The sequence below is a fragment of the Hipposideros armiger genome, unplaced genomic scaffold (assembly GCF_001890085.2).
Source record: "Hipposideros armiger isolate ML-2016 unplaced genomic scaffold, ASM189008v1 scaffold_157, whole genome shotgun sequence".
Taxonomy (NCBI): Eukaryota; Metazoa; Chordata; class Mammalia; order Chiroptera; family Hipposideridae; genus Hipposideros; species Hipposideros armiger.
Window position 1 is genome coordinate 2,567,826 of NW_017731507.1, and position 23,550 is coordinate 2,591,375.

Here is a 23,550-nt window from a genome sequence, read left to right on the forward strand (position 1 = left end):
AATTATTAGTTTGCCTTGCTCTCTAGGTAGGTAAAAAAATCATTTCCGGTGATAATTCTTATCATGGGCCAAGCTCCTAATTTAAATTCTTCCAGATAATTAAGGGAGGGGTGAGAAATAGAAGTTTCTCTCAAGCCTGCTGGGTCTTGGTGGCTTTTAGTCCAAAATAGGCCACATCCCACTGAGGCACATCTTGGGGTGGCTCGTTCTGAGCCCCTGCAGAGTCACACTCCAGAGCCAGGAGGACTGACGTCAAATCCAGACTCTAGAGTCATGAGCCCAGAAGGGTGTGCGCTGCCCAGCCCGGTTTGTGTTCCTTGGTGCTGCTAGCTGAGAATCAGACGTCAGCCTGTGTCTGGGGAGTGGCTTCTGCTTTCCTGAAGGTTTCCTTAGGCTGCATAGCAGTCCTGTGGATCAGGCATCATTATCTTCACTTTGTCCCTGAATAACCTGGAGCATGGAGAGGGTTGTGACCGGCCCAGGGACACAGTGCCAAGGAAGGACGTTTCCCTCTCTAAATGCAGGAGGAGATGCAGAACAACGTGGAGGTGGTCCACACCTACCGCCAGCACATCGTGAATGACATGAACCCCGGCAACCTGCACCTGTTCATCAACGCCTACAATAGGTACCGGCTGTTGCACGGCCATGCGACCGCCATTTATGTCAGGCTCCCCTCGTAGGCCTAGAACAAGGGGTGAGGGAGAGGCGAGGGAGATCATAATATCAGTAGAAGACCCAACCCCAGAATTTGAGCAAATAGAGTATTAGGATGGGGCTACCCCAAGGGCATCCAGGAAGCAAGGTGCCTCCTGGAGCTTAGAACGCTTTGCAAGGAACTGAGCTACCAGTTCAGACCACTGGGGATGCAGACACGAGTGGGATGCAGTCATGCTCTCAAAGGGTCATGAGTACGTACCTGCGCCCATGGCTGACCACAGGAAGGGGCAGATACGGGGAGAGTAAGAGAGAAAAGCATAGCACTGGGGGGATGAGAGGAACCCAGGGAGGCTGCTGGGAGGAGGCTGAGTTATTCCCCAGAAAAGGAACACCCGCACACAGCCGTTGGCAGGGGTGCAGCCCTCTTACCCATAACTAGGTGCCGGTCTGGAGCTCAGCTAGGGGAGGGGACAGCTCAGCGCCTCTGACAAAGCCCATGGGCCCTGTCACTCTCTCCTCCCATGTTAATGATGTGACTTCATGGAGTACTTTAGTGTCAGTAAGAAAGTCCAGTGCTCGTTTACTCTTGTCCTCCTCCCAGCCTCTCAGTGAGGGAGGGAGCAGTACTGTCCCCAGTGTGTGACTCAAGACACAGAGGCTGAGCAGTTCATGTGTCCAGCAGACACTTGCTGAGGATTAGAGTGGGTCAGGCTGCCTACTGGGCAGCAGGCACATGGAGGGGACTAGCAACTCCCCCCCAAACCCCACACACTGCTTTGCCCTCATGGAGAACATAGGCGCCAGCCGCTTCCTCCCAAAAACCCTGGGAGGAGGGTGCTATCATCACCATCATTTCCTGCTATGGAAATGAAGGCACAGAGAGGCTCAGCAGTCTGCCCAAGGACACACAGCCAAGAAGCTGAGGAATATGATTGAAATACAGCCCGTCTGGCTCCAGGCTATGAGCTGGAAAAGGGTGTCTCGTGTTGGGAGCTGCCAGGCAGCAAGAGTCTGGGTGTGTATGTGCAGGGGAGAGTTGTGGGGTGGCTGGGCAGACACGGGGCCGCACCAGACTACAGTGGGAAACCACTGCAGGGTTTGAAACCATCAGGTCTGAATTCTAGAGACCATTTTGGTTACTATATAGACCCGGAGATGGGGGCAGGAGTGAGACTCAGATTAAGGGTAGAGGCTGAGACCATTTGGGGGGCCGTCCATTGGTCAGGTGGGGGCCCTGAAAGGGACACGGGAAGTGGGGACCCCCTGTGGTGGAGGACATGATTTGTACTCCAGTTAAAAGGAAAAATTTTAAAAAAACCAAACAAACAAAAACAAAACGTTAGGGACCATGAGGTGGGCTCCATGGGAAATGTCCCTGAAACCACCTGTGTGGAGCCCAAGAGGGTGTGGTGTCCTGAAAGCCACGTGACTTTGCACAGGCTGACGTGTGGGTGGTTTGCTAGAACAGCGGATGGCAGGAATTCCCGGGCTGGGCTCAGTGGGAGGGGGCTTCATCCAGGGGAGGGTCTGCTGATGTAACGGTGCTTCTGTTGTCTGCAGCCGGCGGGACCTGGAGATTGAACGACCGATGGCCGGCTTGCACACAGGCACCCTGCAGTGAGTTGCTTTTTCTCCCCCTCACCATCTGGTTAGCCTCGCTCCAGTCTGGTTAGCCTCGCTCCCGCGTGCAGGCAGGGCCTTCTTTCAGTTCGGTAGGACGGCCCCGCATGTGCTAGGATATCAAATCAGCGAGTACGGGGTGTGGCCTATCCAGGGGGCTGGGTACTGCCCAATCTCACTTGTCATCTCCCTGGGCAGGTGCCCGGTTCCCAGGGTGGCCCCAAAAGCCTAGGTTGGAGCCTTGGATCTCAGGAAAGGAATGCTGACCACACTTTGGACAGCCTTTATTAAGCACCTACTATATGTCAAATTCTGTGTTCGCTGTACCCCGCAGAGCCTGGAGATGACTAAGGCACAGGACCCACCGAAATGCTCTATAAAACTAGGTGGAAAAGACAGTCTTGGATACAACCACCTGTGTTCCGCTAGTAAGCGACTGTGTCATTGTATAGTTCCTTGAGTGACTCGTATTATTTGACTCCTGGCCTTGGCACATGGCCTTTCCTTCATCAGGCATGATCTTTTTGTTCCTCATCTTGATTGCTGACAAAGCTCTACTCATCCTCCCTTGAGGAGAGGGTGCTTTAAAAATAAAAACACCAGGACATACACATTCTCTGGCTGAAATTCCTACTACGGTGTCAATGACCACCAACCCGTTTTATCCTAAGAACAAAGCAGAGGATGGAGGGAAGATGAAGTAAAAACAGCACAGGGTCTGGGGAAACCAAAATAAGTGGTCTTAGCACCGAGGCCGGCCTGGGAATGGGAGCATCTGTAAGGGAACCTGTGTTCACCCTCGCTTCTTTCCCTGACCCCAGGTGTCCTGCCTTGTTGGTGGTCGGGGACAGTTCTCCTGCCGTGGATGCTGTGGTATGTACAAATCAACCCCTGGGTTGTGTGCTTAATGCAGCAGTGCAACCTGGTTGGCTTTGTCCAGAGTTTCCCTGCCCACCTTCGTCCCCTCCTCTGCCTCCATCAGGGCAGGTGATGTCTTCTAAATGCCACATTGGCCTTTGGGCAGAGGGCTCGGCCACCAGCCTTTTCCCCGGGTGACTAGCAGCCCCGGTTGCTTGGCAGTGGGTCCTCGTCTCCTCTCCCGGCCCCCTTGCTGTCCAGCTGCCTCCCGTTGGCTTTTTTCTGAGTGTGTTTTCCACGCGGCTTCCTGGCCAAGACGCTGTCCTCCCATTTGGGAGACCTGGTTGGTGCTTGATTGTCTGGCAGGACAAGCGGCACCTGGGAGCTGGGCTTAAGCAAGGCTTTCTGGCTCCTTTCACCCCTTAAGTCCCTCCTGTGACATTGTGGAGGCTAAGCAAAGACTCTGCCTTTCCCATGTCCCCATAGCTGGGGACATGGGAGACTCGGGCTATTAAGCAGAGTCCTACAGTGGTTACCTGCCTGTGCTGGGGGCTGCAGAGCGGGATCTGCAAATGTTTATTTTAGTAAGTGGTTGACTTAGTGAATGTTGAGTGTCTTGTGATCTAACCCACTGGCACTAATCATAGGATGCAGCCACAGAGATATATTGTTCACACCAAGCAGGATGCTGGTTCCGCTGTCAGCACTTTCAATGTCACAGATTGCAAGCTGGTACTCTGCCTAGTTCTATGTGCACTTTTAAGAGGGTCATTGACAAACTGAAGAGAGACTCCAGCTTGATGGAGGTGATTTCATATGAAGAATAGTTGTTGGGACTGGCGACGTTGAACCTGTACAATCACTGGCCATTCATTTGGCAAATATTTCTAGAACATCTTCTGCATTTGAGGTATAACAACCCATTTAAAAAGACATTATCCCCATTTTATTGAAGAGGAAACTGAGGCTCAAAGATTTTTCCCAAGGTCACACAGCTAGTAATAGCAGGGCTGGGGTTTTAAGCCACATCTGTTTAATCCCAAAGCCCGTGTTCTTTCTTTTATGCCACAAGGAACACTGGGGCTTCTGATGACGGTGGCGGGGAAGGGAGCAAGGTTATGATGTTAGCTCTAGGAAGAAAATTAACAGACCTCTCCTCCCTTTCCTCATCCAGGTGGAGTGCAACTCTAAATTGGACCCAACAAAGACCACTCTCCTCAAGGTACAGGGGAAATGATGAGAGTTTACCTTCCTTCTTTCTGAGTAGCTCCTATGTTTTCTGTACACCTGAATTGTGCCTGGTGGAGGAAGAACTGGTGGTCAGAAACCACAGAAATAATTATTTAATGCGTCGGCTCACAAACATCTATCGGGAGCTGGCTGGTAACTCAAGGCTGCAAAGATGAGCGGGTCCCTCTCTGGGACCCCAGGAGTCTGTAGGCTGCAGCCTGAGCCCTTGGGATCTGACCTTGAGACTGGGCTGTAGGATACCCGGCCTTACCCACTCTCACTAACTCCTCCCAAAGCCATCCTCACCCCCTCCCCGTCCTGCTGCCCGGTTCTCCCGAACCTGGGCACTGCTCGTCTCCACTTCTGGGTAAATGCCCACACGTACCTGGAGTGGCTTTAGCTAAGGACTGATGGCTTTAGGTTTGGTGCTCTAGTAGGAACTTGGGGAGGTACCACATTTACCAAGGGCGGGCAGTCAGGAGCCCGTGTGGCCTGAGGTCTTGAGTCTAGCAGTTTCCGTCTGAGGGAATCTATAGAGAGAATGTGTGTACAGGGCCTAGTAGAGTGAACGCTTTCTAGTCAGACAGACCCTGGGGGAACCTTGCAAGTTCCTCAAGCTCTGTCTGACCCAGTTCCTGCCTCTCAAATGGGACAGTCATACCTTCCAGGGTTCTTGGGGCAACAGAGTGAAATGATCTGCCAGGGCTAGCAGAGTACCTGGCATATCAGAAGCTACAAGCCATGGTTGCCAAGAAAACACAGCTCGGTGCTGAGCCAGATAGTAGTGAAAGCAGCCTTGCTAGGTGAGATTGGGTGTTTCCCCACCCGCCATATGCCCAGTGCCCCCTCTGCAGGGCAGGGCAGTGGGCAGGGTGGGCACCCACTGGGAGCTGATTTAGAGTGAGGATCGCCTCAGCTGAGGTGTATGGCACTAACCGGCTTCCCTCTCTTCCAGATGGCGGATTGTGGTGGCCTCCCGCAGATCTCCCAGGTGGGTCCCACCTGTCACCACTCCCCTGGTGGCGGGATGTACCTCTGTCCTCTTACTGCCTTTTCCCTCACTGCCTGCTCGTCCCCCTGGCTGTGACATCTGATGGCACTTTGTGGGCATGTTACTGTTTATAAATGGTGCTTGCACACGAGGACTCATTTGATCCCCCAAAAACCCCTATGGTGTAGATGATACTGGGGCCCACAGGGGTGCAGGGGTCTGTGCAGTGGACACAGCTTGGTGATCATGGACCAGATCTAGGTGTGCCTAACTCCCAAAACCACAGGCCCGCCACGTGGTGCTACAGAGAGCTCTCGGTGTGGAAGGGGTCCGTTCTTTGATCAGTTTCATGTGGCCCTGCCAATTTCAAAGGTTGTCTGATAGCAAAGGGAGAGTTGGCTTTCAGTCCCCCAGTGAGTGGTTGATGGCATTGAGGTCCACCTGGGCACAGACTAAAATCTTAGCAGCTGGGCCAAGCTCTTGGTAGAAAACAGTCTTCCGTGTGGGGTAGTGAAGTGTGTCACCGGGCGTCTGAAGAAGAGGCCAAGTGGGCCTGGGGACAACCTGAGCAGTAGGTTTCTCCATCAGGCGGGTACTGGGTCTTAGCTGGTTGCTGTGCGTCCCATCTCACTGCAGGATTTTACTCCAAACTCTGCACAGAAATGTAGACACAGTGGCCTTTGGTGGCTCCCTTTAGCCTCTCTGTGCCTGTTTTCACGGGGCTGGCCTCTGCTCCCACTAGAAAAGAACAAAGATATTTTCCACATTTTATCTGCCCTGGTGTTTTGCCCATTTAATAGCTGGGAGTAGCCAGAGAAAAATGGGATGTCCCAGTCACCCGGGGGAACAGATGGGCTCCCAGTAGAGCCCTGCTCAGATGCGATTGTGAGTTACCTGCACGTTACTGATGGAGCCACTGACCCATCCAGCCTGCTTCTAAGACTCCTGCCAAGGCTGTGTGACGCCAGGGCCTTCCTTAGGTTGGCTGGGGAGAGGGGCCACCATGTTTCCTTCCACCTCCCTCCCTTCCTTTCTTCCTTTTCTCTACTTGAAATGAGAACAGACCTAACCCTAGCCATAACTGAAACATGGTTTAAATGTCATGATGGAGCTGAACTAGCCCAGGCTTCCAGGAGACGAGCCCAGGGAGGACCCATTGCTGTGTAATCTGCCTCCTTCCCTCACAGGTTGGGCATATGTTTACCAAAGGGTGTCCCCACCCTTCGTTCCATTTGATCCTTGCAACACTCCTTAGAGATAGAAGAGCCCGCGTTTTATCAAGAGTGTCGCACAAGAGGAAAGTGAGGCTAAGAGATGGGAGAGGCGGCCCATGGTCTCCTGGGAGAGCTGAAATGGGGCCCAGGTATTGCCTTCCCAGTCTTGTTGCCTCATTGAACACAGACCTTCCTGGCTCTCCGCAGCCCCAACTGGCAACTCTTGTCACTTTCTTACCATTGTCACACAAACCCCAGAGGGCAATTTGGTCACAGCCTCCCTTTTAAATGTCATTTGGCCCTTTGCAGAATAGTAGCAGGAGTGGGTCGAGGTGGGTGGGGACACTGCTTCCGCTGATGATTTCTTAGGGAGAAATGAGATAGAGGAGAATACACCCAGGGCAACAACGCATTTGAGGGTTGGAGTTAGACTGTGAACATGGCCTTTACTTGAGCCTTCACTCCGAGTTTAAATTGAATGTTTGAGAATAAGTGGTAGACGTGGATGTTGTTCTCAGCATTCCCAACTCATTTCACTCAAAGTAGCCCAGTTGATTGATTAATTGATTTATCTGTCTAGCTATCTATCTGTCCATTCATCTAGCCTTCTTTCCATTTCTTTCCATCCATCCATCTACCCATCCACCCACCCACCCACCTACTCACCTACTTTCTTTTCCTTTCCATCTGTCTATCCACCCACCATCCTTCCTTCCTTCCATCCAGCCAGCCAGCCTGCTGTGGAGGCTGAAAGTGAACTGCCTGAGAGCACGGGGTTTGGAAATCCCTGGGTTAACCTGCAGGACCCAGCACTGATTAACTGTAGGACCTTGGGTGGGTTATTTATCTCTCCAAGTCTGCTCAGCTATGAAATGTCTATGAAAATGGTGCGAACCTTGTAAGGTTGTTGTCAGGAAAAAATGAGATAATGCTGCAAAAAGCTCTTAGCACAGTGAGTGGCATATGATGTTGACACCGTTTCATCGTAGATGCTTCTTTGGACACATCACTTAATCTAATGTAATCTTCATAGAAACTCTCAGAAGTAGGTGTGGCACTCTGTCCATATCTTACAGATGCAGAAATTGGCTCAGCCAAGTCATGTAACTTGACCAAGCTCCCTCAGCTCCAAAATGAATTTAAACGTTTTCTCTGCAGCCAGAGCTAATTTCAGTCTCTATAATGACTCCATAATCTTTCATTTACTTTTGTGTATTGTCCTATCAACACATGGTGGCCTTCTCTCTTGGGCTTTGCTCTTTCATGAAGGTGACCACGTGCACAGTGCTGTATGGCCATTCAGGATCTAGACCTCCGGCGACTGACTGCACTGTCCCTCCTTTTCTCTTGCAGCCAGCCAAGCTTGCCGAGGCCTTCAAGTACTTCGTGCAGGGCATGGGATACAGTAAGTATGGCCTTTCCCAGCAGGTGCTGGGCTGAGGGGCAAGTGTGGGAACTGGGAATGCGATGCCCTGAACCGGGTTTGAATGAGCACTCTGTATTCACACCTGGGAATATTTTTAGATTTGGGTGAGGACTGTCCCTTTAAGCACCATGGAGACAACAAACAATGAAATCATGGAAATCTTTTAATTTTTTTTTTTTTAAGATTTTATTGGGAAATTGTGGGAGGGGAACAGCGTTGGGGAATCGGGGAAGGGGAACAGACAAGTTGCCGTCCTTTTGTTCTTCAGTCTAGTTGTGTAGGACAAATCTTTTAAATTTTGATTACATGCTTTCCTAAAAGACTTCTAGTTGTAATGATGATGGTGATGATGGTGATGATGATGGTGGTGATGGTGATGATGATGGTTGATGGTGATGCTGAAAGATTATTAATAAATCCTTTATTTTTTTCTCATTTAACCATCGCAATAATCCTATGAAATACTCTTATCCTTATTTTACAAACGATGGAACTGAGGCTTTAGAGATTAAGCAAAGAGCAGAGTGGGGATCTGTGAGAATTCTTTGAGAGCTGTAAAGCTCAGAGTAAGTGGGTGATAAAGTTGCTTATATTCCAGACAGAGGGCGTCTTCACTAAATCATTCGATTTGGGAGTTGAAGGATAAACAGCAGCATAATTGAAGAACTTGCTGCTGCTTGTGTTATAGTTATAGTTTATCATTAGACACAGCCCTTTTTCAGAAATACAGTCCCATGACCTGGACAGACAATGCCAAGCTGAAGCACTCTGTTGGGTATCGGCCACAGTTGGCACTTGCTGATAATGTCAGCCATGGTTCTGGCCCGAATGTGGTTCTTTTGGCTCTTTCTGTGTATGTCTTAGAATTATCATTTATGTGCCCATCTTAACTAGGAAGTCTCTGTACTTCCAATCTCTTTCACTTTTTTTTTTTTTGAGACTTAAACTCTTTGGTCATTTAAAATAGTAACGGTGTGCTTGATAAACAGACCACAGTCTTAAAATTGCCCTCAGCCATGTTTAATTTCTAGCAAGGCCTGGAGTGGATGGGCCTGATTTATACACTTTGGGCAGGATCCGTGTCCCCAAGGGCCCTCTTCCAACAGGAGTCATCCGCCTGTGGCTCTTCTGTCTCTCGAGCTGCTTTCCCTGCGGGAAAGTGTGCGAGCAAAGGCAGTGACAACACAGCCGCTGGACAGCCCGCGTCTATCGACCAGGGCGTGACTCTCAACTCATGTGCCTTGGCCTCCCCTGGGTGTGGACTTCTGCTTTGAAAGTGTATTTTGGGGAGAAAGGAAGCGAAAGGCAGGCCTTATTTATTCCCCCACATCAGCTGAAGGATCCTGCAGGTTAAGGGGAAGACAGCAGGAAGAGCTTGAGTCCCAGAGGCACCAACCAAAGGGAAAGAAAGTGATCATTTACTGAGCGTGTACTCAAGATGGCAGACCAGGCAGGCCTAGCCCTTTGCATCCATGACACCGTCCTATAGTTGAGAATGGAATTCAGTACAGCAGTGATTAATTCTCTGTGTGAGAGCCCGCCTCAGAAAGCCAGCCATGTCCCCACTGCATGAATGATGTCACCCTACGTGTCTGAGTATAGTTCAGCTGCCATGGTGTGTGGCGTCCGTTATTCAATGTGGCCTTTGCAGCGAGGCTTCAATTAGCTGATGTATTGTCACTGTGACTGCAGTGACACGAATCCCCACAAACGGGGTGGCTTAAAAAAATAGAAATGGACCCTCTCACAGGACTGCGCTCCTAGTGGCTAGAGGTCCAAAATCAGGAAGAGGGCAGCGCTGTGCCCCCTCCGAAGGTTCTAGAAGATTCCCTCCTTGCCTCTTCCCAGCTTCTGGTATCAGTGGCAGCCTTTGGTGTTAGTTGGCTTGTAGCTGTATCACTCAGATCTCTGCCTCCATCTCCACACAGTCTTCTCTGTGTGTTCTCTTCTTGTAAGGACACCAACCACTGCATTAGAGGTCACCCTACTCCACTGTGACTTCATCTTAACTTAATACATCTGCAAAGACCCTTCCCAAATAAGGCTACATTCTGAGGTCCCAGTGCATGTGAATTTTGGGAAGACACTAGTCAACCCAATACAGCTTGGGGGACCATTTTGTCTTCATCCTACTTTATCAGCCACCTGCCACGTGCAAGGGCATTTTAAACCCCAAAGAATGGACAGTGCCCTTGATAGTTCCTGGGAGCCCACAGGCTCCTCAGAAAGAGACAACACTATGGCTGTGCCACCAACGTGCTGTGTGGCCTCGGTTTTCCCACCTGTGCCAGGCAGGGATTTGGCGGAGCAGGGATGGAGACCAGCTCTGGGTTCTAGCCACTGTGTGAGTGCAGCAAGTCCTCACCCCACCTGGGCCTCGCTGTCCACCTCTGTGAGTGGATACAGGGACGATGAGGAGCCTGATAGCTGGATTACCGTGAGCATGGCTGGGACGCATAGGTGCTCAGCCAGGTCGGGCACAGAGAAGGCACCATTGCTTCTGCCCATCCCTTCACTGGTCTCTCCTCTGTCCCCAGTGCCCTCTGCCAGCATGACCCGCCTGATGCGTTCCCGCACAGCCTCGGGCTCCAGCGTCACATCGCTGGAGGGTTCTCGGAGCCGTTCCCACACCAGCGAGGGCAACCGGAGCCGCTCTCACACCAGCGAGGGCAACCGCAGCCGCTCCCACACCAGCGAGGGCGCCCGCCTGGACATCACCCCCAACTCCGGTGCCAGTGGGAACAGCGCTGGGCCGAAGTCCATGGAGGTGTTCTGCTAGGCGGCCCGCGTGGACAGCCGCCCTCTGGACTCTGGGGTTGCTGCCACTGCCCTCTCCTCCAGCCCCTCCCCCCCTGCCTGCCACGCCGCACGTAACTCGGTATTAACCCAAAGCTTGTTTTGTAAGAGTGAGCTCTGGTGATGACAAAGTAAGATGGGGTTTGTCGAGGGCGCCCTTCCCCAGGGCAGGGCAGGTGGGCCAAAGAAAAAGAAGCATCTCGGTATCTTGTTTCCATGAACAGGTGGCCTAGTGGCCACTCTCTCACCAGCCCTCAGAGACGCCAGACTGTCAAAAACAAGAAACACGGCAGCCAACACTTAATAAATCCAAGCCTTAGGCTGACCTGGGCATCCTGGTTCCAAGGGGCATTTTGTCGGAAGCCCGGCCCACCTACTTCCTGTTTCCTCTCCAACTAAAGAAAAACTGACCGTTTTGTTTCTGGAAACAACCCTCATGTCTGATGTGGGGAGGACGAGAGCAGTGAATCATGGGTTACTCTTTTTACTAGGTAAGACGGGAAGCAGGAGAAAGGTGGAAGGTATGTGGAGACGAGAGGAACTTGGAAAAGCAAATCCACGCAGTTAACTTGAAATGGGTTTTAAAGTTGGTGCACGTGTGCCCTTGGTAATGCCGAAGCATACAAGCCTGCCTTTCTGGCTTTTTTTTTTTTTTTTTAATGGACACAAAAGCTGGCAACAAAAGCTGGCTTTGCAAAGACATGGTCTCGGCAAACATTTGGTATCGCGGATTTAAGGCTTTGGCTCTGCTCTCTGCCTCTTTCTCCACAGCCCCTGTCTCCCAACCCAAATACACAAATGAGGGATTGTTTCATTCCTGGGGAAGATCACTTAGATGGGTAGTTGCTTTCCTTACAATGGAGGTACATTCCGAACAGCTGTACCCGGCTGTGATGCGGCTCCTTGCAGTGGTGGGGGGCAGGGTTGTTGGGTGGGGGTGGGGTTTGGGTACTTGATGTAAGAGATCCCTGTGGTCCTGAGGGGATCCAGTGCAGTTGTGATTTTAGCTGATCCCATCCTGGCTCCCAGGAATCATCCATGATTGTGTTAAATCCAGCGTCCAATCTTTGACAGCTGGGGTTGAATCTGAGCTTGATGGCCCAACATTCCTGACCAGGTAGCATTCCTGCATCTTCAGATAGAACTGTTTGCTCTTGTACAGGGTGGGGATTCAGGTGGGGCGTGGTGGCTGAGAATATATAAGGATTCTGGAATGTGTATTCCATGCTCTTTCTTTCCCTACCCCCCACCCCCGCCCCTCTAACCTCCTTTCTCTGAATGGGGCGGCACCACTGACATTTGGGGGCAACGTCAGCCTTGCTGTCAAGTTCCTGTACTACTGCCTTTCGATTTTTCATTTTGGCTAACCATGGATCTTATAGGAAGTTCGATCAGAGTGAATGGAACATTGTGAATCAGCTGCTGGGACCTAGTGGTTTCTGGGACCTTAGAGTTGGTAGAAGGGTGTGTAGTCAAGCCTTCTCAGGAGCTTGAGGGGTAATGACTCAGCTGACCTGCCACGGACTCCCTGAGATGCTCCCCCTGACATTGTGCAGAAAGGTCAGGGATCAGGGCAGGAGTAGCTGAATCGAGACAGGAAACTGTTGTGGACAAGTCTTTCCAGAGGAGTTTCTTAATGAGATATTTGTATTTATTTCCAGACCAATAAATTTGTAACTTTGCAGTGGCTTGTGTCTTTCGTTCTACTGAGAGATCGTGCGTGTGGCATTGCAGTATAGGGACGGGTCTGTCCTTACCTGGGGCCTCCTGCCACATGCCCCTTACCTTTGTTTTAGAGGATCGGTGCCCAATACAAATATAATGTGAGCCAGAGATGTAACTTCAGATTTCCTAGTAGCCTCATTAAGATAGAAACCAGTGAAATTAATTTTAATTATGCATTTCATTTAACCCAACGTATCCCAAAATGGGACCATTTCAACATAGAATCAGTCTTTTTTCTTTTTTTTAATAGCATGATTTTTTTTTAAACTTTATTGGGGAACAGTGTGTTTTTCCCATGACCCATCAGCTTGAAGTTGTTGTCCTTCAACTTAGTTGCGGGGGGCACAGCTCACCGGCCCATGTGGGGATCGAACCAGCAACCCTGTTGCTCAGAGCTTGTGCTCTAACCAACTGAGCCACCAGCCTCCCCACATTCTTTTTCTTCATATTAAGAAAACCAGTGTGTATTTTACATCACACCACATCTCAATTTAGATCGGCCCCATTTCAAGTGCCTAGTAGCTCGGACAGCACAGTGACAACGGGATAAAGCTCTTCAACCTATAATTACAGGGAAATATCTTTTTTTTACACTTTATTTTTGTTATAGAAATGTATGTAGACAGACTACCCCTTTTCTCATACCCAATGACAATCACTGTAATGCTTGTTTCTACTGGAAAAAAAAATGTAAGCACAGTAGGTTTTAGTATAACCTCCCATTTCTGTTTAAACTTTTTTTTTTAAGCATTCTTTTTTTTTTTAAAGATTTTTATTGGGGAATTGGGGGGATGGGAACAGCACTGGGGAATTGGGGGAAAGGGAACAGACAATTTGCTGTCGTTTTGTTCTTCAGTCTAGTTGTGGAGGACATTGCTTCACTGGCCCATGTTGGCACCATCATTGCGCTCTTCCCGGGCGAGGCAGATCAGTCGCCGGCTTCTGGATGGCCGCTCACGCTGGCTGCTGGCTACACACGGTAGCCCATGGCAACCCACTGCCACAGGGGCTGCAGCCTATGCCGTCGCTGGCGACTCACAGCAGCCCAGCTCCAGGTTGAGCTGTTGTTCAGCCTCTTAGCTGTGGAGGGCAGTGTCACTGGCCCTCATACGTGGGATCCGAACCGGGGCCCTCTGGTCTCCCAAGCCAGTTCTTAACCATCGCGCCACTCAGCCGGCCCCTAAACTTTTTTTTTTTTTTTAAGATTTTATTGGGGAATTGGGGGAGGGGGACAGACAAGCTGCTGTCCCCCTGTTCTCCAGTCCAGCCATGGAGGACGTGGCTTCACTGGCCCATGTTGCATTTATCATTGTGCTCCTCCCAGGTGAGTCAGTCACTCGCCAGCCATTGGACGGTGGCTCAGGAAAGCTCACGCCCGTTGCCGGCCAGCCCCACTGCAGCCTACACCGTTGCCAGTGACTCATGGCAGTCCAGCTCCAGGTCGATGTGTTGTTCACCATCTTAGCTGTCGAGGGCACAGCATCACCGGCCCACATGTGGCATCTGAACCGGAGCCCTGCCACCCAGAGCTGGTGTCCCAAGCCAACTGTCAACCAACGCGCCACTCGGCCAGCCCTCTATTTAAACGTAATCTAAGATTAGTTTAAAATGAACAAAACAGTTGCAAAGATAGTACAGAGAGCTCCCTATACCCCACACCCAGTTCCTCTTAGTAACATTTTACGTTATTATGGTACATAGGTCACAATTACGAAATCAAGGTTGATACATTATTATTAACCAAGCACCATACTTGACTGGGGTTCCATTAGTTTTTTTCCTGTTGTCCTTTTTCTGTCCCCTCCAGGACACCACAGTACATGCCATCATGCCTCCTTAGCTTCGTCTGGTCTATAACAGCTTCTCACACTTAATTTTGATGACCTTGACCATCTTGAGGAGCACTGGTCAGGAATTTTGTAGACTGTCCCCCAATTGAAATCCAGATGATGTTTTCTCATGGTTCAATTGGAGTTTTGAGTCTTTGGGATGAAGAAAGGCCACAGAGGTGAAGTGCCGTTCTCATCACATTATGCTGTGTCAGCGGGACGGGCTGCCGTGACCTATCACTGACGAGCTTAACCTTGATCACCTGGCTCAGGGCGAGTTTGCCAGGTTTCTCCACTGCCCAGTTACCTTGTCTGCTTTCCCATACTCCTTTCAAAGCAAGATCCACGCTTCAGACTGCCACCACCTTCTTCCACAGCAATCATGCTATTTATATTGGTTTTCTTTACTTGCCTTGAAAAGCGTCTTGGCGTGTGCAATTAACTATAAACACTTTCAAGGTCTGAGTCACAGGGCAGCAAGCGGCTGTGCCCTCTTGTTTAGGAAACAGATTTGGAATAACGAGGAGTTAGCTCAGCATAGAAGGGGGAGAAGGCGTTCCCAGCTGAGGGGCCAGTGTGGACACACCAGCACGCAGGATGGAAAGTGGGTGCCTCTGTGAGAAACCTATGACACAGACCCGGGTAGGTGACTGTGTATGCTGTGCGTGGCAGGAAGAGTTTTAGATGCGAACAATAAGATGTATAAGATTACAAAAGAAACCACTTAGAGTGAAGTAGAACTGTCCAAGTGTTACAGCCGTATGCCGTAGTAAAATGTACTTCTTAATAAGTTAAATAGTAATGTGAAGGAGGCAGGCCTCAATATAATTTCGAAGTAACGATGAGCATAATATCTTGGACATATGCCACAATCGTGCTACAAAAACCATGTGGTGTCATAACTGGTGATATTAGGATTTGCTGCCTACATTGAGATAGGAAAATGCCACATTGCAATTGGAGGTTAGTATAGTAAACACAAAGATGCATTTTTTCCCCCATCCAAGTACGTGGCCCCTGAATTCTATCTGTGGATTCTTGGTCTGAGAACCCCAGGTTCAGAAGCCCCACTTCCGGTGCTGGGGAAGGGGCACGTAGGCTCATACTTATTTAACATTCTCAGTAAGTGCCTTTTCTGTGCGAGAGTCAGAATAAAGAAAGGCAGGTGATGAAAGAGCCAGAAAGTCATCATCAGAGCAGTGGGTGCATATATCAGCTTTTAGGGAGGGGGTGGTACAGACAGGGACCCACTGGACTTGTCACCGTCAGCTCCCTGGAGTTCAGACTTCCACCAAGGGTGTGCATTGTTATAGGTGGTTGCAGGTGTGGGATGCTATTTAGAGACGCTATGGGGAGAGGCTCTTTCGCCAGCTGGGGATCTATTTCTGTTCTAGCTGCTTGTTTTGGTTTCGATGCCCTGACACATGGGTCTCAGCTGGGAAACCAAGTGTATATTGAGATCCAGCACCTGCAGGATCTGTAGGGACAGCCGAGGCCCCCATCTGCCTGCCACCTTGCTCATGGCCCCTTCTCAGACACAGCCTCAGTTTGAGTCATTGGATTGATTCCTACACGCAGCCACAATCCATCTAGTTCTAGTACATATTTGTCTTGGGCTTCCCAGGCTGCATGGAAACCTTTCAACTGTGTCCCACAGGGAACCCAAGGGCAGAAAGTGAAGCGTGGCTTTATCGAGTTGGAGACGGGATTAAGGAGGGGTCCTCGCCAGCCAATCAGCATCGTTCTCAGGTCAGCCTTCCCTGCATCTCCAAAACACAATGGCGGTCCTAACCCGAAGGCTACAAGACCTTCCATTCTTGGACCCAGAACCAATCAGGTCTTTGTGCTCCTTAAGGGGAAGAATCTAATTGGTCCTCAGTTGTCCACTTGCTAGCCAATCAGTTGTGACTGAGTTCACTCTACTCTCACCCTCTCTCCCACTTACAGGCAGCAGGGGCTCCCAGTAATTGGTGTAGCTGTGGCAGGTGAATTGCTATGTTCTTTGCGGAATTAAACCCATTGACAGTCAAACTCCCTGTGGCAAAATAGGCCCTTTCTCATCTCTACTCTGAGAAGTGTTTTCTGAATGCCCCTCCCTCTCCGGGAAGCACTGACCATGTGACAACAGCACCCTGCAGCGATGGACTCAGTAGTATATTCTGCATTGCTAAGGTGCACCACCTTACGTTTGCTTTTTCCCATCACTAGCATTTCTTTTGTCTGCCCAGGGCCTGCACAAGTGTCCAGCACATACCATACTTCCCCATGTATAAGACACATTCTTTTTCGAAAAATTTGGGGTCTAAAAACTGGGTGCGTCTTATACAGTGGTTGCAGATTTTTTTACTTGCATTTGACAGTGATGAGGAGTCTTATGAATTTTATGATGAATAAAACTGGAGTTCAATAACTTTATGTAATACATATTTTTTCAAATTTCGGGCCCTGAAATTAAGGTGCGTCTTATACATGGGGGCATCTTATGTATATATGGGGAAATACGGTAATAAGAGGTTTTTGTTTTGTTTTTTTTAAAGGTTTTTTTTTTATTGGATTGGGGGGATGGGAACAGCGCTGGGGAGTTGGGGGAAGGGGAACAGACAAGTTGCTGTCCTTTTGTTCTTCAGTCTAGTTGTGGAGGACGTTGCTTCACTGGCCCAAGTTGACACCATCATTGCGCTCTTCCCGTGTGAGGCAGATCAGTCGCCGGCTTCTGGACGGCCGCTCACTGCGGCTGCTGGCCGCTCACGCTGGCTGCTGGCTACACACGGTAGCCCATGGCAACCCACTGCCACAGGGGCTGCAGCCTACGCCGTCGCCAGCGACTCACGGCAGCCCAGCTCCAGGTTGAGCTGCTGTTCAGCATCTTAGCTGTAGAGGGCAGTGTCACTGGCCCTCATATGTGGGATCCGAACCGGGGCCCTTTGGCATCCCAAGCGAGTTCTTAACCATCATGCAACTCCGCCTGCCCGAGGTTTTTGTTAAATAAACACTTCCTCTAATAATAGTAATATGTAGCACCTGTTATCTGTCTTTTCTCTTTATCTGGGCAACCGAGTTATCCTTGCTTCCTAGATAAGACATCCAAGGCTCAAGAGATTAAGTGGCTTGTCCAGCCATTTCTAAAATGGATTACATCCCTCCTGCCTTTAAAAACAGTTCACCGAGCAGGCAACTAATGCAAGCACCTATTGATGTCTGGGGACTGTAGAACATCAGTTAATTCCCGGTTCTACCACTGCAGATGCCCAGAAGGCTTTTATTGCCTGCAGGGATGTTTGTCCCTCCATTAAATAGTTCCACCCTGACCAGTGACCTGCTTTTATCATAGTTTCTATCTGGTTCTCAATGCTTTTGTCTCCTCCCTTGCAGGCAAGCTGACCTGTTCTCACTGCTATTAATAACCCTGCTTCTAGAAGCTTCCTCTCCCTTTTTATGGGATGGACTAAGAAACCCACTATATTCGTACTGTGTGAAAGACAAGAGCATTCACGTTTACCATGCAGATCTGGAAATATTCTCTACAGAATATAATAGAGGGAACCGTACGTGAGCTTGGTGCCAGCCTTTTCATCTCCTTAGAAGTCATTTTTGCTCTGTCCTTTAGTTGAAAAGAACCCAGGCTTGGCTAGGACTTGGACCTCTGAACACACCCGATGCTTTTGCCTTTCATTTCATCAGTGGGGGCGATGGAGAGCACTAGCATCTCTGCTCTATGCTTTTTTACCTTCATAATAAAGTGCGCTGGCCATGTCATTCTGTTAAAGAACAAAATTCAGCCGAGTAAATTTGAAGATTTAAGTGGCTTTATTCAGTGATTTGTGAATCGGGCAGCACCCCATCTAGCAGGTACGAGGGGACTCCAAGGAGTGGTACAAGATGGAAGGTTTTTATAGGCAGAAAGAGGGTGGGACAGGAAAGTTAAAAGAAAAGATCATTTCAAGCCAGGTCACCATCCCTTGGGGGAGTCACAGGGCCTTATCAGGCATATTACGTAATTCACTAATGCTGACCAGGAAATTCCAGACTCATTGGTTTAAAATTCTACCCCTGAGAGAGGGAGAAACTATAATTAGCTATGTATTAAATGTTGGTGGGGCTTTGCACAGGTGGCTCCATTTTGGGTCTGTTTCTTTTTTAACACACCTACTCTCATTTTGCCAAAACTTCAACCACCTGGTATCATTCATTCTAAGGAATTCATGTAACGTCCAGTTTTGAAAACAAATAAAAAATAGTATGCTTCAGGACAGAGGTATTTTTGGAAACAATTCATGTAGCAGTTATTTTTTTACTGGAATCAATTCTACCTTTGATCTTTATTATAAAGGCATAATGTGTTTTTTTTTATTTTTGATTTTTTGGAAGGAACAGTATTTAGGAGTTGACTACAACACTACTACTATACTATGAAGCTAGGGTTTGTGGCTTTTAGATTAATTAATGTATTTATTTTTAACTTTTATCGGGGAACAGTGTTTTTCCAGGACTCATCAGCTCCAAGCCAAGTAGTTGTTTCAATCTAGTTGTGGAGGGCACAGCTCAGTGGCCCATGTGGGGATCGAACTGGTAACCTTGATGTTATGAGTGCTGCACTCTAACCAACTGAACTAACCAGCCGCCCACATAATGTGCTTTAAAGGGTAGTGGGTGATGGGATTTAGCTGAAAGACATCGGATGTGTCCTTCAGTTCATTTATTCTAGCTGGCCATCAGTACATCTGTTCATACAGCTGAACATACGCTACATAGTACACTGATTTGGGAGACCCAGTAAAATATGACACCCTTCTGGCCTTAAGGAAGCTGAGTGTTTAATCAAATGACCGCATCAAATGAAAACCTAAAAATCAAAAAGTTAAGGGATCAAGCAACATACGATTAAAGTAAAAAAGCTTTCAGCGGAGTATTGGTGACTTTTGCTTTGTAGCTGTGATTTTGAAATAAGAACAAGTGAGTAAAATATACAGACTCATGCACTGACTCCAGTTCATCCTACAGCCTTGCTGATTCCCCCTGTTTCATGAGGAAACTGAGACTCGGCTGTGCTTGTGAACTGCTCACCACGGCCAAGGTCTTGTCCAAAACTCGGCATGCAGCATGCGTTTTCCTCATTACATCATCACTGCCACAAGCCAGGCACTATCATTTTCTATATTGCACAGCTGAGGAAGCTGAGGCTAGGATGAGTGAAGTGAGGACTTCCAGTAAGGAATAAAGTATATAAATCCACTCGACTTCCCCAATCAGAACTGTTTCCATTATATGACGCAGCCTCCCTTATACATATTTTTACTCCCCTTGGTTCCTAAGGCAGCCGGCAGTAGCTACTCCTCTACCCATCCCTCTCTCCACCCATCCAACCCCTGCTTACCCAGTTCCCAACATGTGCCAGGTGCTGTGCTCAGCTCAGGGGATGCGGTCACAGTCCTTGACCTCAGGTACCCAAGTCTAGGTGGTGATATAGAAAGGCACTGAAGAAATGAGTGAGCGAATGAATGAATGCATGCTAAAATCTCCATTTTACATTTATGTGAGGTGAGGGGTCTTCCAGCCAGGACACATTTGTTGCACTGGCTTTTTCTGAATGCCAGAATTCCTATTTCTAAGTGCATCTCTGAACTTGTAGCTATTTTTATTGCCATATATAAAATAGCTGGGATCTAATTTCTACCATCTGCATTTTAGTGCTCGGGGCTCCATCACTGCCTCATAATAACTGAATATACAAGAAAACCCACTGAATTCAGTAAGTCACTTTGCTGATGATTTATTGCTTGACGGAGAAAAGCTATAAACAGGGAATGTGAGCAATGCAAACCCTTCACTTTAACAAACATGTTCATGCAACACAAATCATGAGAAAAACGAGGAATGTTGTAAAACATGACAAATTGCCCAAGTGCTATTTTCCCTCTGTTGGGAAATTCCAAGACATTTTTTTTGTGTATGTATTTTTTTTTTTTAGTCACTTACAAAAATGGCAGTAGGAATACTTAAATATGAAGTCACAGTTTGAAAATAGATATATACATACATATATAAATATACACACACGTATATGTGTAGATAGCACAGTTGACCATCCTGATTATTCATGAGTCCCAGCTGTGCAGGACTGGTTATCATCGCAGTTACCGTGGATCAAGATAAGTCCTTAAAAAGCACTGAGCTAATTCAATATAATAGTCACAGGCCGCATTACGTCCCTTCAATCCCTATGTAGACATAGTACAATGTTAATGAGATCACAGGCTGTCATATCACCGGAGTCGACTTCCTTTGATCACTCTTCAAATCCCTTTCAAAGTTAGAATCGCAGCTCTGGTTGGCAAAGCTTCTCTTGTACCATTTGACTTGGGGGGCAGGCTTCGCGTCAGGAGCAATGGCTCAGGTGTCAGGCAAACCTTGGTTTGAGATCCTGGTCTACAGTTCATGAGCTGGCAAGACGCTGAGCTCATGACTGAACTTCTGTGAACCTTAACAGTCTTATCTCTAAAGTGGGGAAATAACAAGGATGCATTTTAAATAAGATAGGGCAGCCCAGCACCGAGCACAGGCCTGGCACGCAGTAAGGTTCATCAAATGCTTATGATAAGTCTTCGCAAGAATGCGTGGTTTGGCAAATTCGGGTCTCCCTCCCTGTCCCCCACCTAAGCACCCCAGAGAAACCCACTCTGGGCACTAACGTGAGTTTCTTCACTAAAGGTTCGCTGATTCTGAGTGTACCTTGCCCTCATCCCAGAACATGGAGTTACAAGGGACTGGGGAGGTAATCTATCTGATTGACTCAAAGCCCCAGCCACTGTGACGCTCCGACAGGGGGTCACTCACGCTCGGCCTGGAGGTCTCCCCAAGAGCAGGGCAGAGTGGAATACACCAGGATTTGGGCTTCAGCATTTGTTTTCTTTTTTTGGCTGATGTCTTAGTCTCTCTGAGTCTCAGATTTTCCACTTATAAAATAGGGAAGAGAGCCTTACTCCAAATCGCTGTGATAGTTAGTAAGATCATTTAAAAGACAGCATAGTGCTTGGCCCTAAGTAATCACTTGATAAAGGGACAGGTTTTTTGTTTGTTTGTTTGTTTGTTTTATTAAGATTGTCATTCTTAGCCTTTATTGAAGTAGGTCATCCGATTGCAGGGTAATTCTGACCACGTCCTTACATTGGGCCCAAATTTTCATCCCCATGACTTCAGCACGTGGATCTGAGACTTTCCTTCTGGGACCCGCGTAGGCCAGGTCCATTACTAGAAAGAAATACTAACTGGGACCTTCTGGCCACCTCATCCCACCCATTCCCAGGATAGTCCCCAATTCCTCCAACCAGGATTCCTATGATCTGGGAGGCTCTGCTCCGTTTCCCAAATCGGGATGTCCGTTCAGTAGGAACCTGGCTGTTGGGTTTCCTCTGAGTTTAAATGGGGTTAGTGATTGTGTAGTCCTTTTCATTTGTAGAAGGCAGGTGGTTTCACTCTAAGAAAATCTAACACAGTCCACACAGACTTACAGAAGAGATTATTCATGGGGTAAATTCTCTTCACACAGAATTTTTGTGTTTTTTTTCCAATAAAAATATACATTTCTTGAAATATTGTCTCTTTTCCTCTGGCACGTAAAGTAAGATTCAGCTGATAAAAATTAGATCCTTTGGAAGAAGAGAGCTGATGAATAAAAGTAGGAACCCATACACCATTTCTTTGATTCATCAGCTCCATATTGGGCACCACTGCGTGACTTGCATTGGGTTAGGCATTCAGGAAGCCACAGTACTTGCAGGCGTGGGCCTGTCCTATTTTTCCTGTTTAGGAATCCCTCTGCACCCCACACAGAATGCCTTATGAATAACTGCACATCATTCGCTATGCAGCGTTGGGTAAACAAAACCATCTTTTAAATGTACGGTGAGCGCGGCTTCTGATTTGAAGGAGCGGAGGATCTGATGGGATTCATGGATTTTTGTCTACGCCATATTTTTTTGGATGCTCAGGCACCTAAATGATCTGGAAGTCAGATACTCTTCTCTTGTAAAAGGAGCTAGAGAGACAGTTAAAAAGAGCAGAAAATGAGAGCCGCACGTCCCTTATTCTGACATGTTTTCCTGCTCTGACACGTTTAGAAGTTTTAAAAGTTGGGGAAAAAAATATCAAGTCAATCCAACCTAGATTTGAATCCCGACTCCTTCACTTTCCAGCTGGGTGACTTTGGTCCAATTTTCTTACCTATCTGAGCTTCGAGTTCACATTTGTGAGACAGAAATAATAATGGGCACTTTTCAACGCAATCGTGAGCACTGAGAACAATGGCACATAGAAGGTGCTAAATACAAGCATTGTAACAGTAAAGATTTATATTTTGCTAATAAAATAAATACCAGCCTCTTTTCCACTAGTGACAACTTTCTCTTCCTTTTAGCATCAACCCCCTTTGGCTTTTAATCCCTTTTAAATATATTTCTGTTTCTAGACAACTGGTAAACCTCTGTCTTCACACCAAAACTGGGTTGTTTGGGTCAGCAGACCCAAAGTCTGTGAAATGGGTCACTGAGGCAGCACAAGACATCATGTCCTGGGCCCATGACCCTTGCCACTCCAGGCTGATGCAGACGGACCCGCTTCTTGGTTTGACTCACACCCAGCCTGGACCTCTTGGTTATTTCAGGTGGGTCTGGCTTGGGTATCCTTTTGGGGCCCCCTAAATGCAGAGGAATGTCCCAGGACAGCACTCTCAGGAGTCAGAGAAGCTTTCCCAGGAACTCTACCAACTTCCATGAGCCCCCAGGCAGGAAGAGAATATAGATTTGAGGGAGAGCCTGGCCAATTCCCTGATGTCCTGTCGGTCAGCAGCAGATTCGGAGCTAGGGTGAACTGCTCCTTCTGGAAATTTGCTGATTTTGCTCTGTCCCTGGAGTACGGACTGGGGACTTTTTCGTGAACAAGAATAACATTTATCAAATTGCATTTCTGACTGGAATGAACCCAGTGTGTCTGTACCCTTCACAGTGCAGGGGTGAAGAGAAACTTAACATCAATAATGCCCAGATTGATGGATACTATTTTCCATGAAAAATCAAAACCGAACAACCATTCACCTCACTTGGCAAATGTTTGGTGACCTTGAGGTGCAAAATTCTTTGGAATCAGAGATACTTTGGCGTGCTGTGGTCAGAACTGCCTATTAGAGTTCCACTCAGCAGGACCCAA

The 23,550-nt window shown here is 48.3% G+C and overlaps 1 protein-coding gene across 1 annotated transcript; it reads left to right on the plus strand.

The window, feature by feature from the left end:
* The first annotated feature begins 492 nt into the window (after nt 1-492).
* NDRG1 (N-myc downstream regulated 1) lies at nt 493-12,479 on the plus strand. The gene is made up of 7 exons (XM_019651305.1): nt 493-628; nt 2,221-2,277; nt 3,102-3,153; nt 4,313-4,360; nt 5,324-5,359; nt 7,927-7,978; nt 10,537-12,479. Exons 1-7 carry the CDS (start codon nt 519-521, stop codon nt 10,776-10,778), a joined length of 597 nt encoding a protein of 198 aa, XP_019506850.1. The 5' UTR covers nt 493-518; the 3' UTR covers nt 10,779-12,479.
* Nucleotides 12,480-23,550: the final 11,071 nt, after the last annotated feature.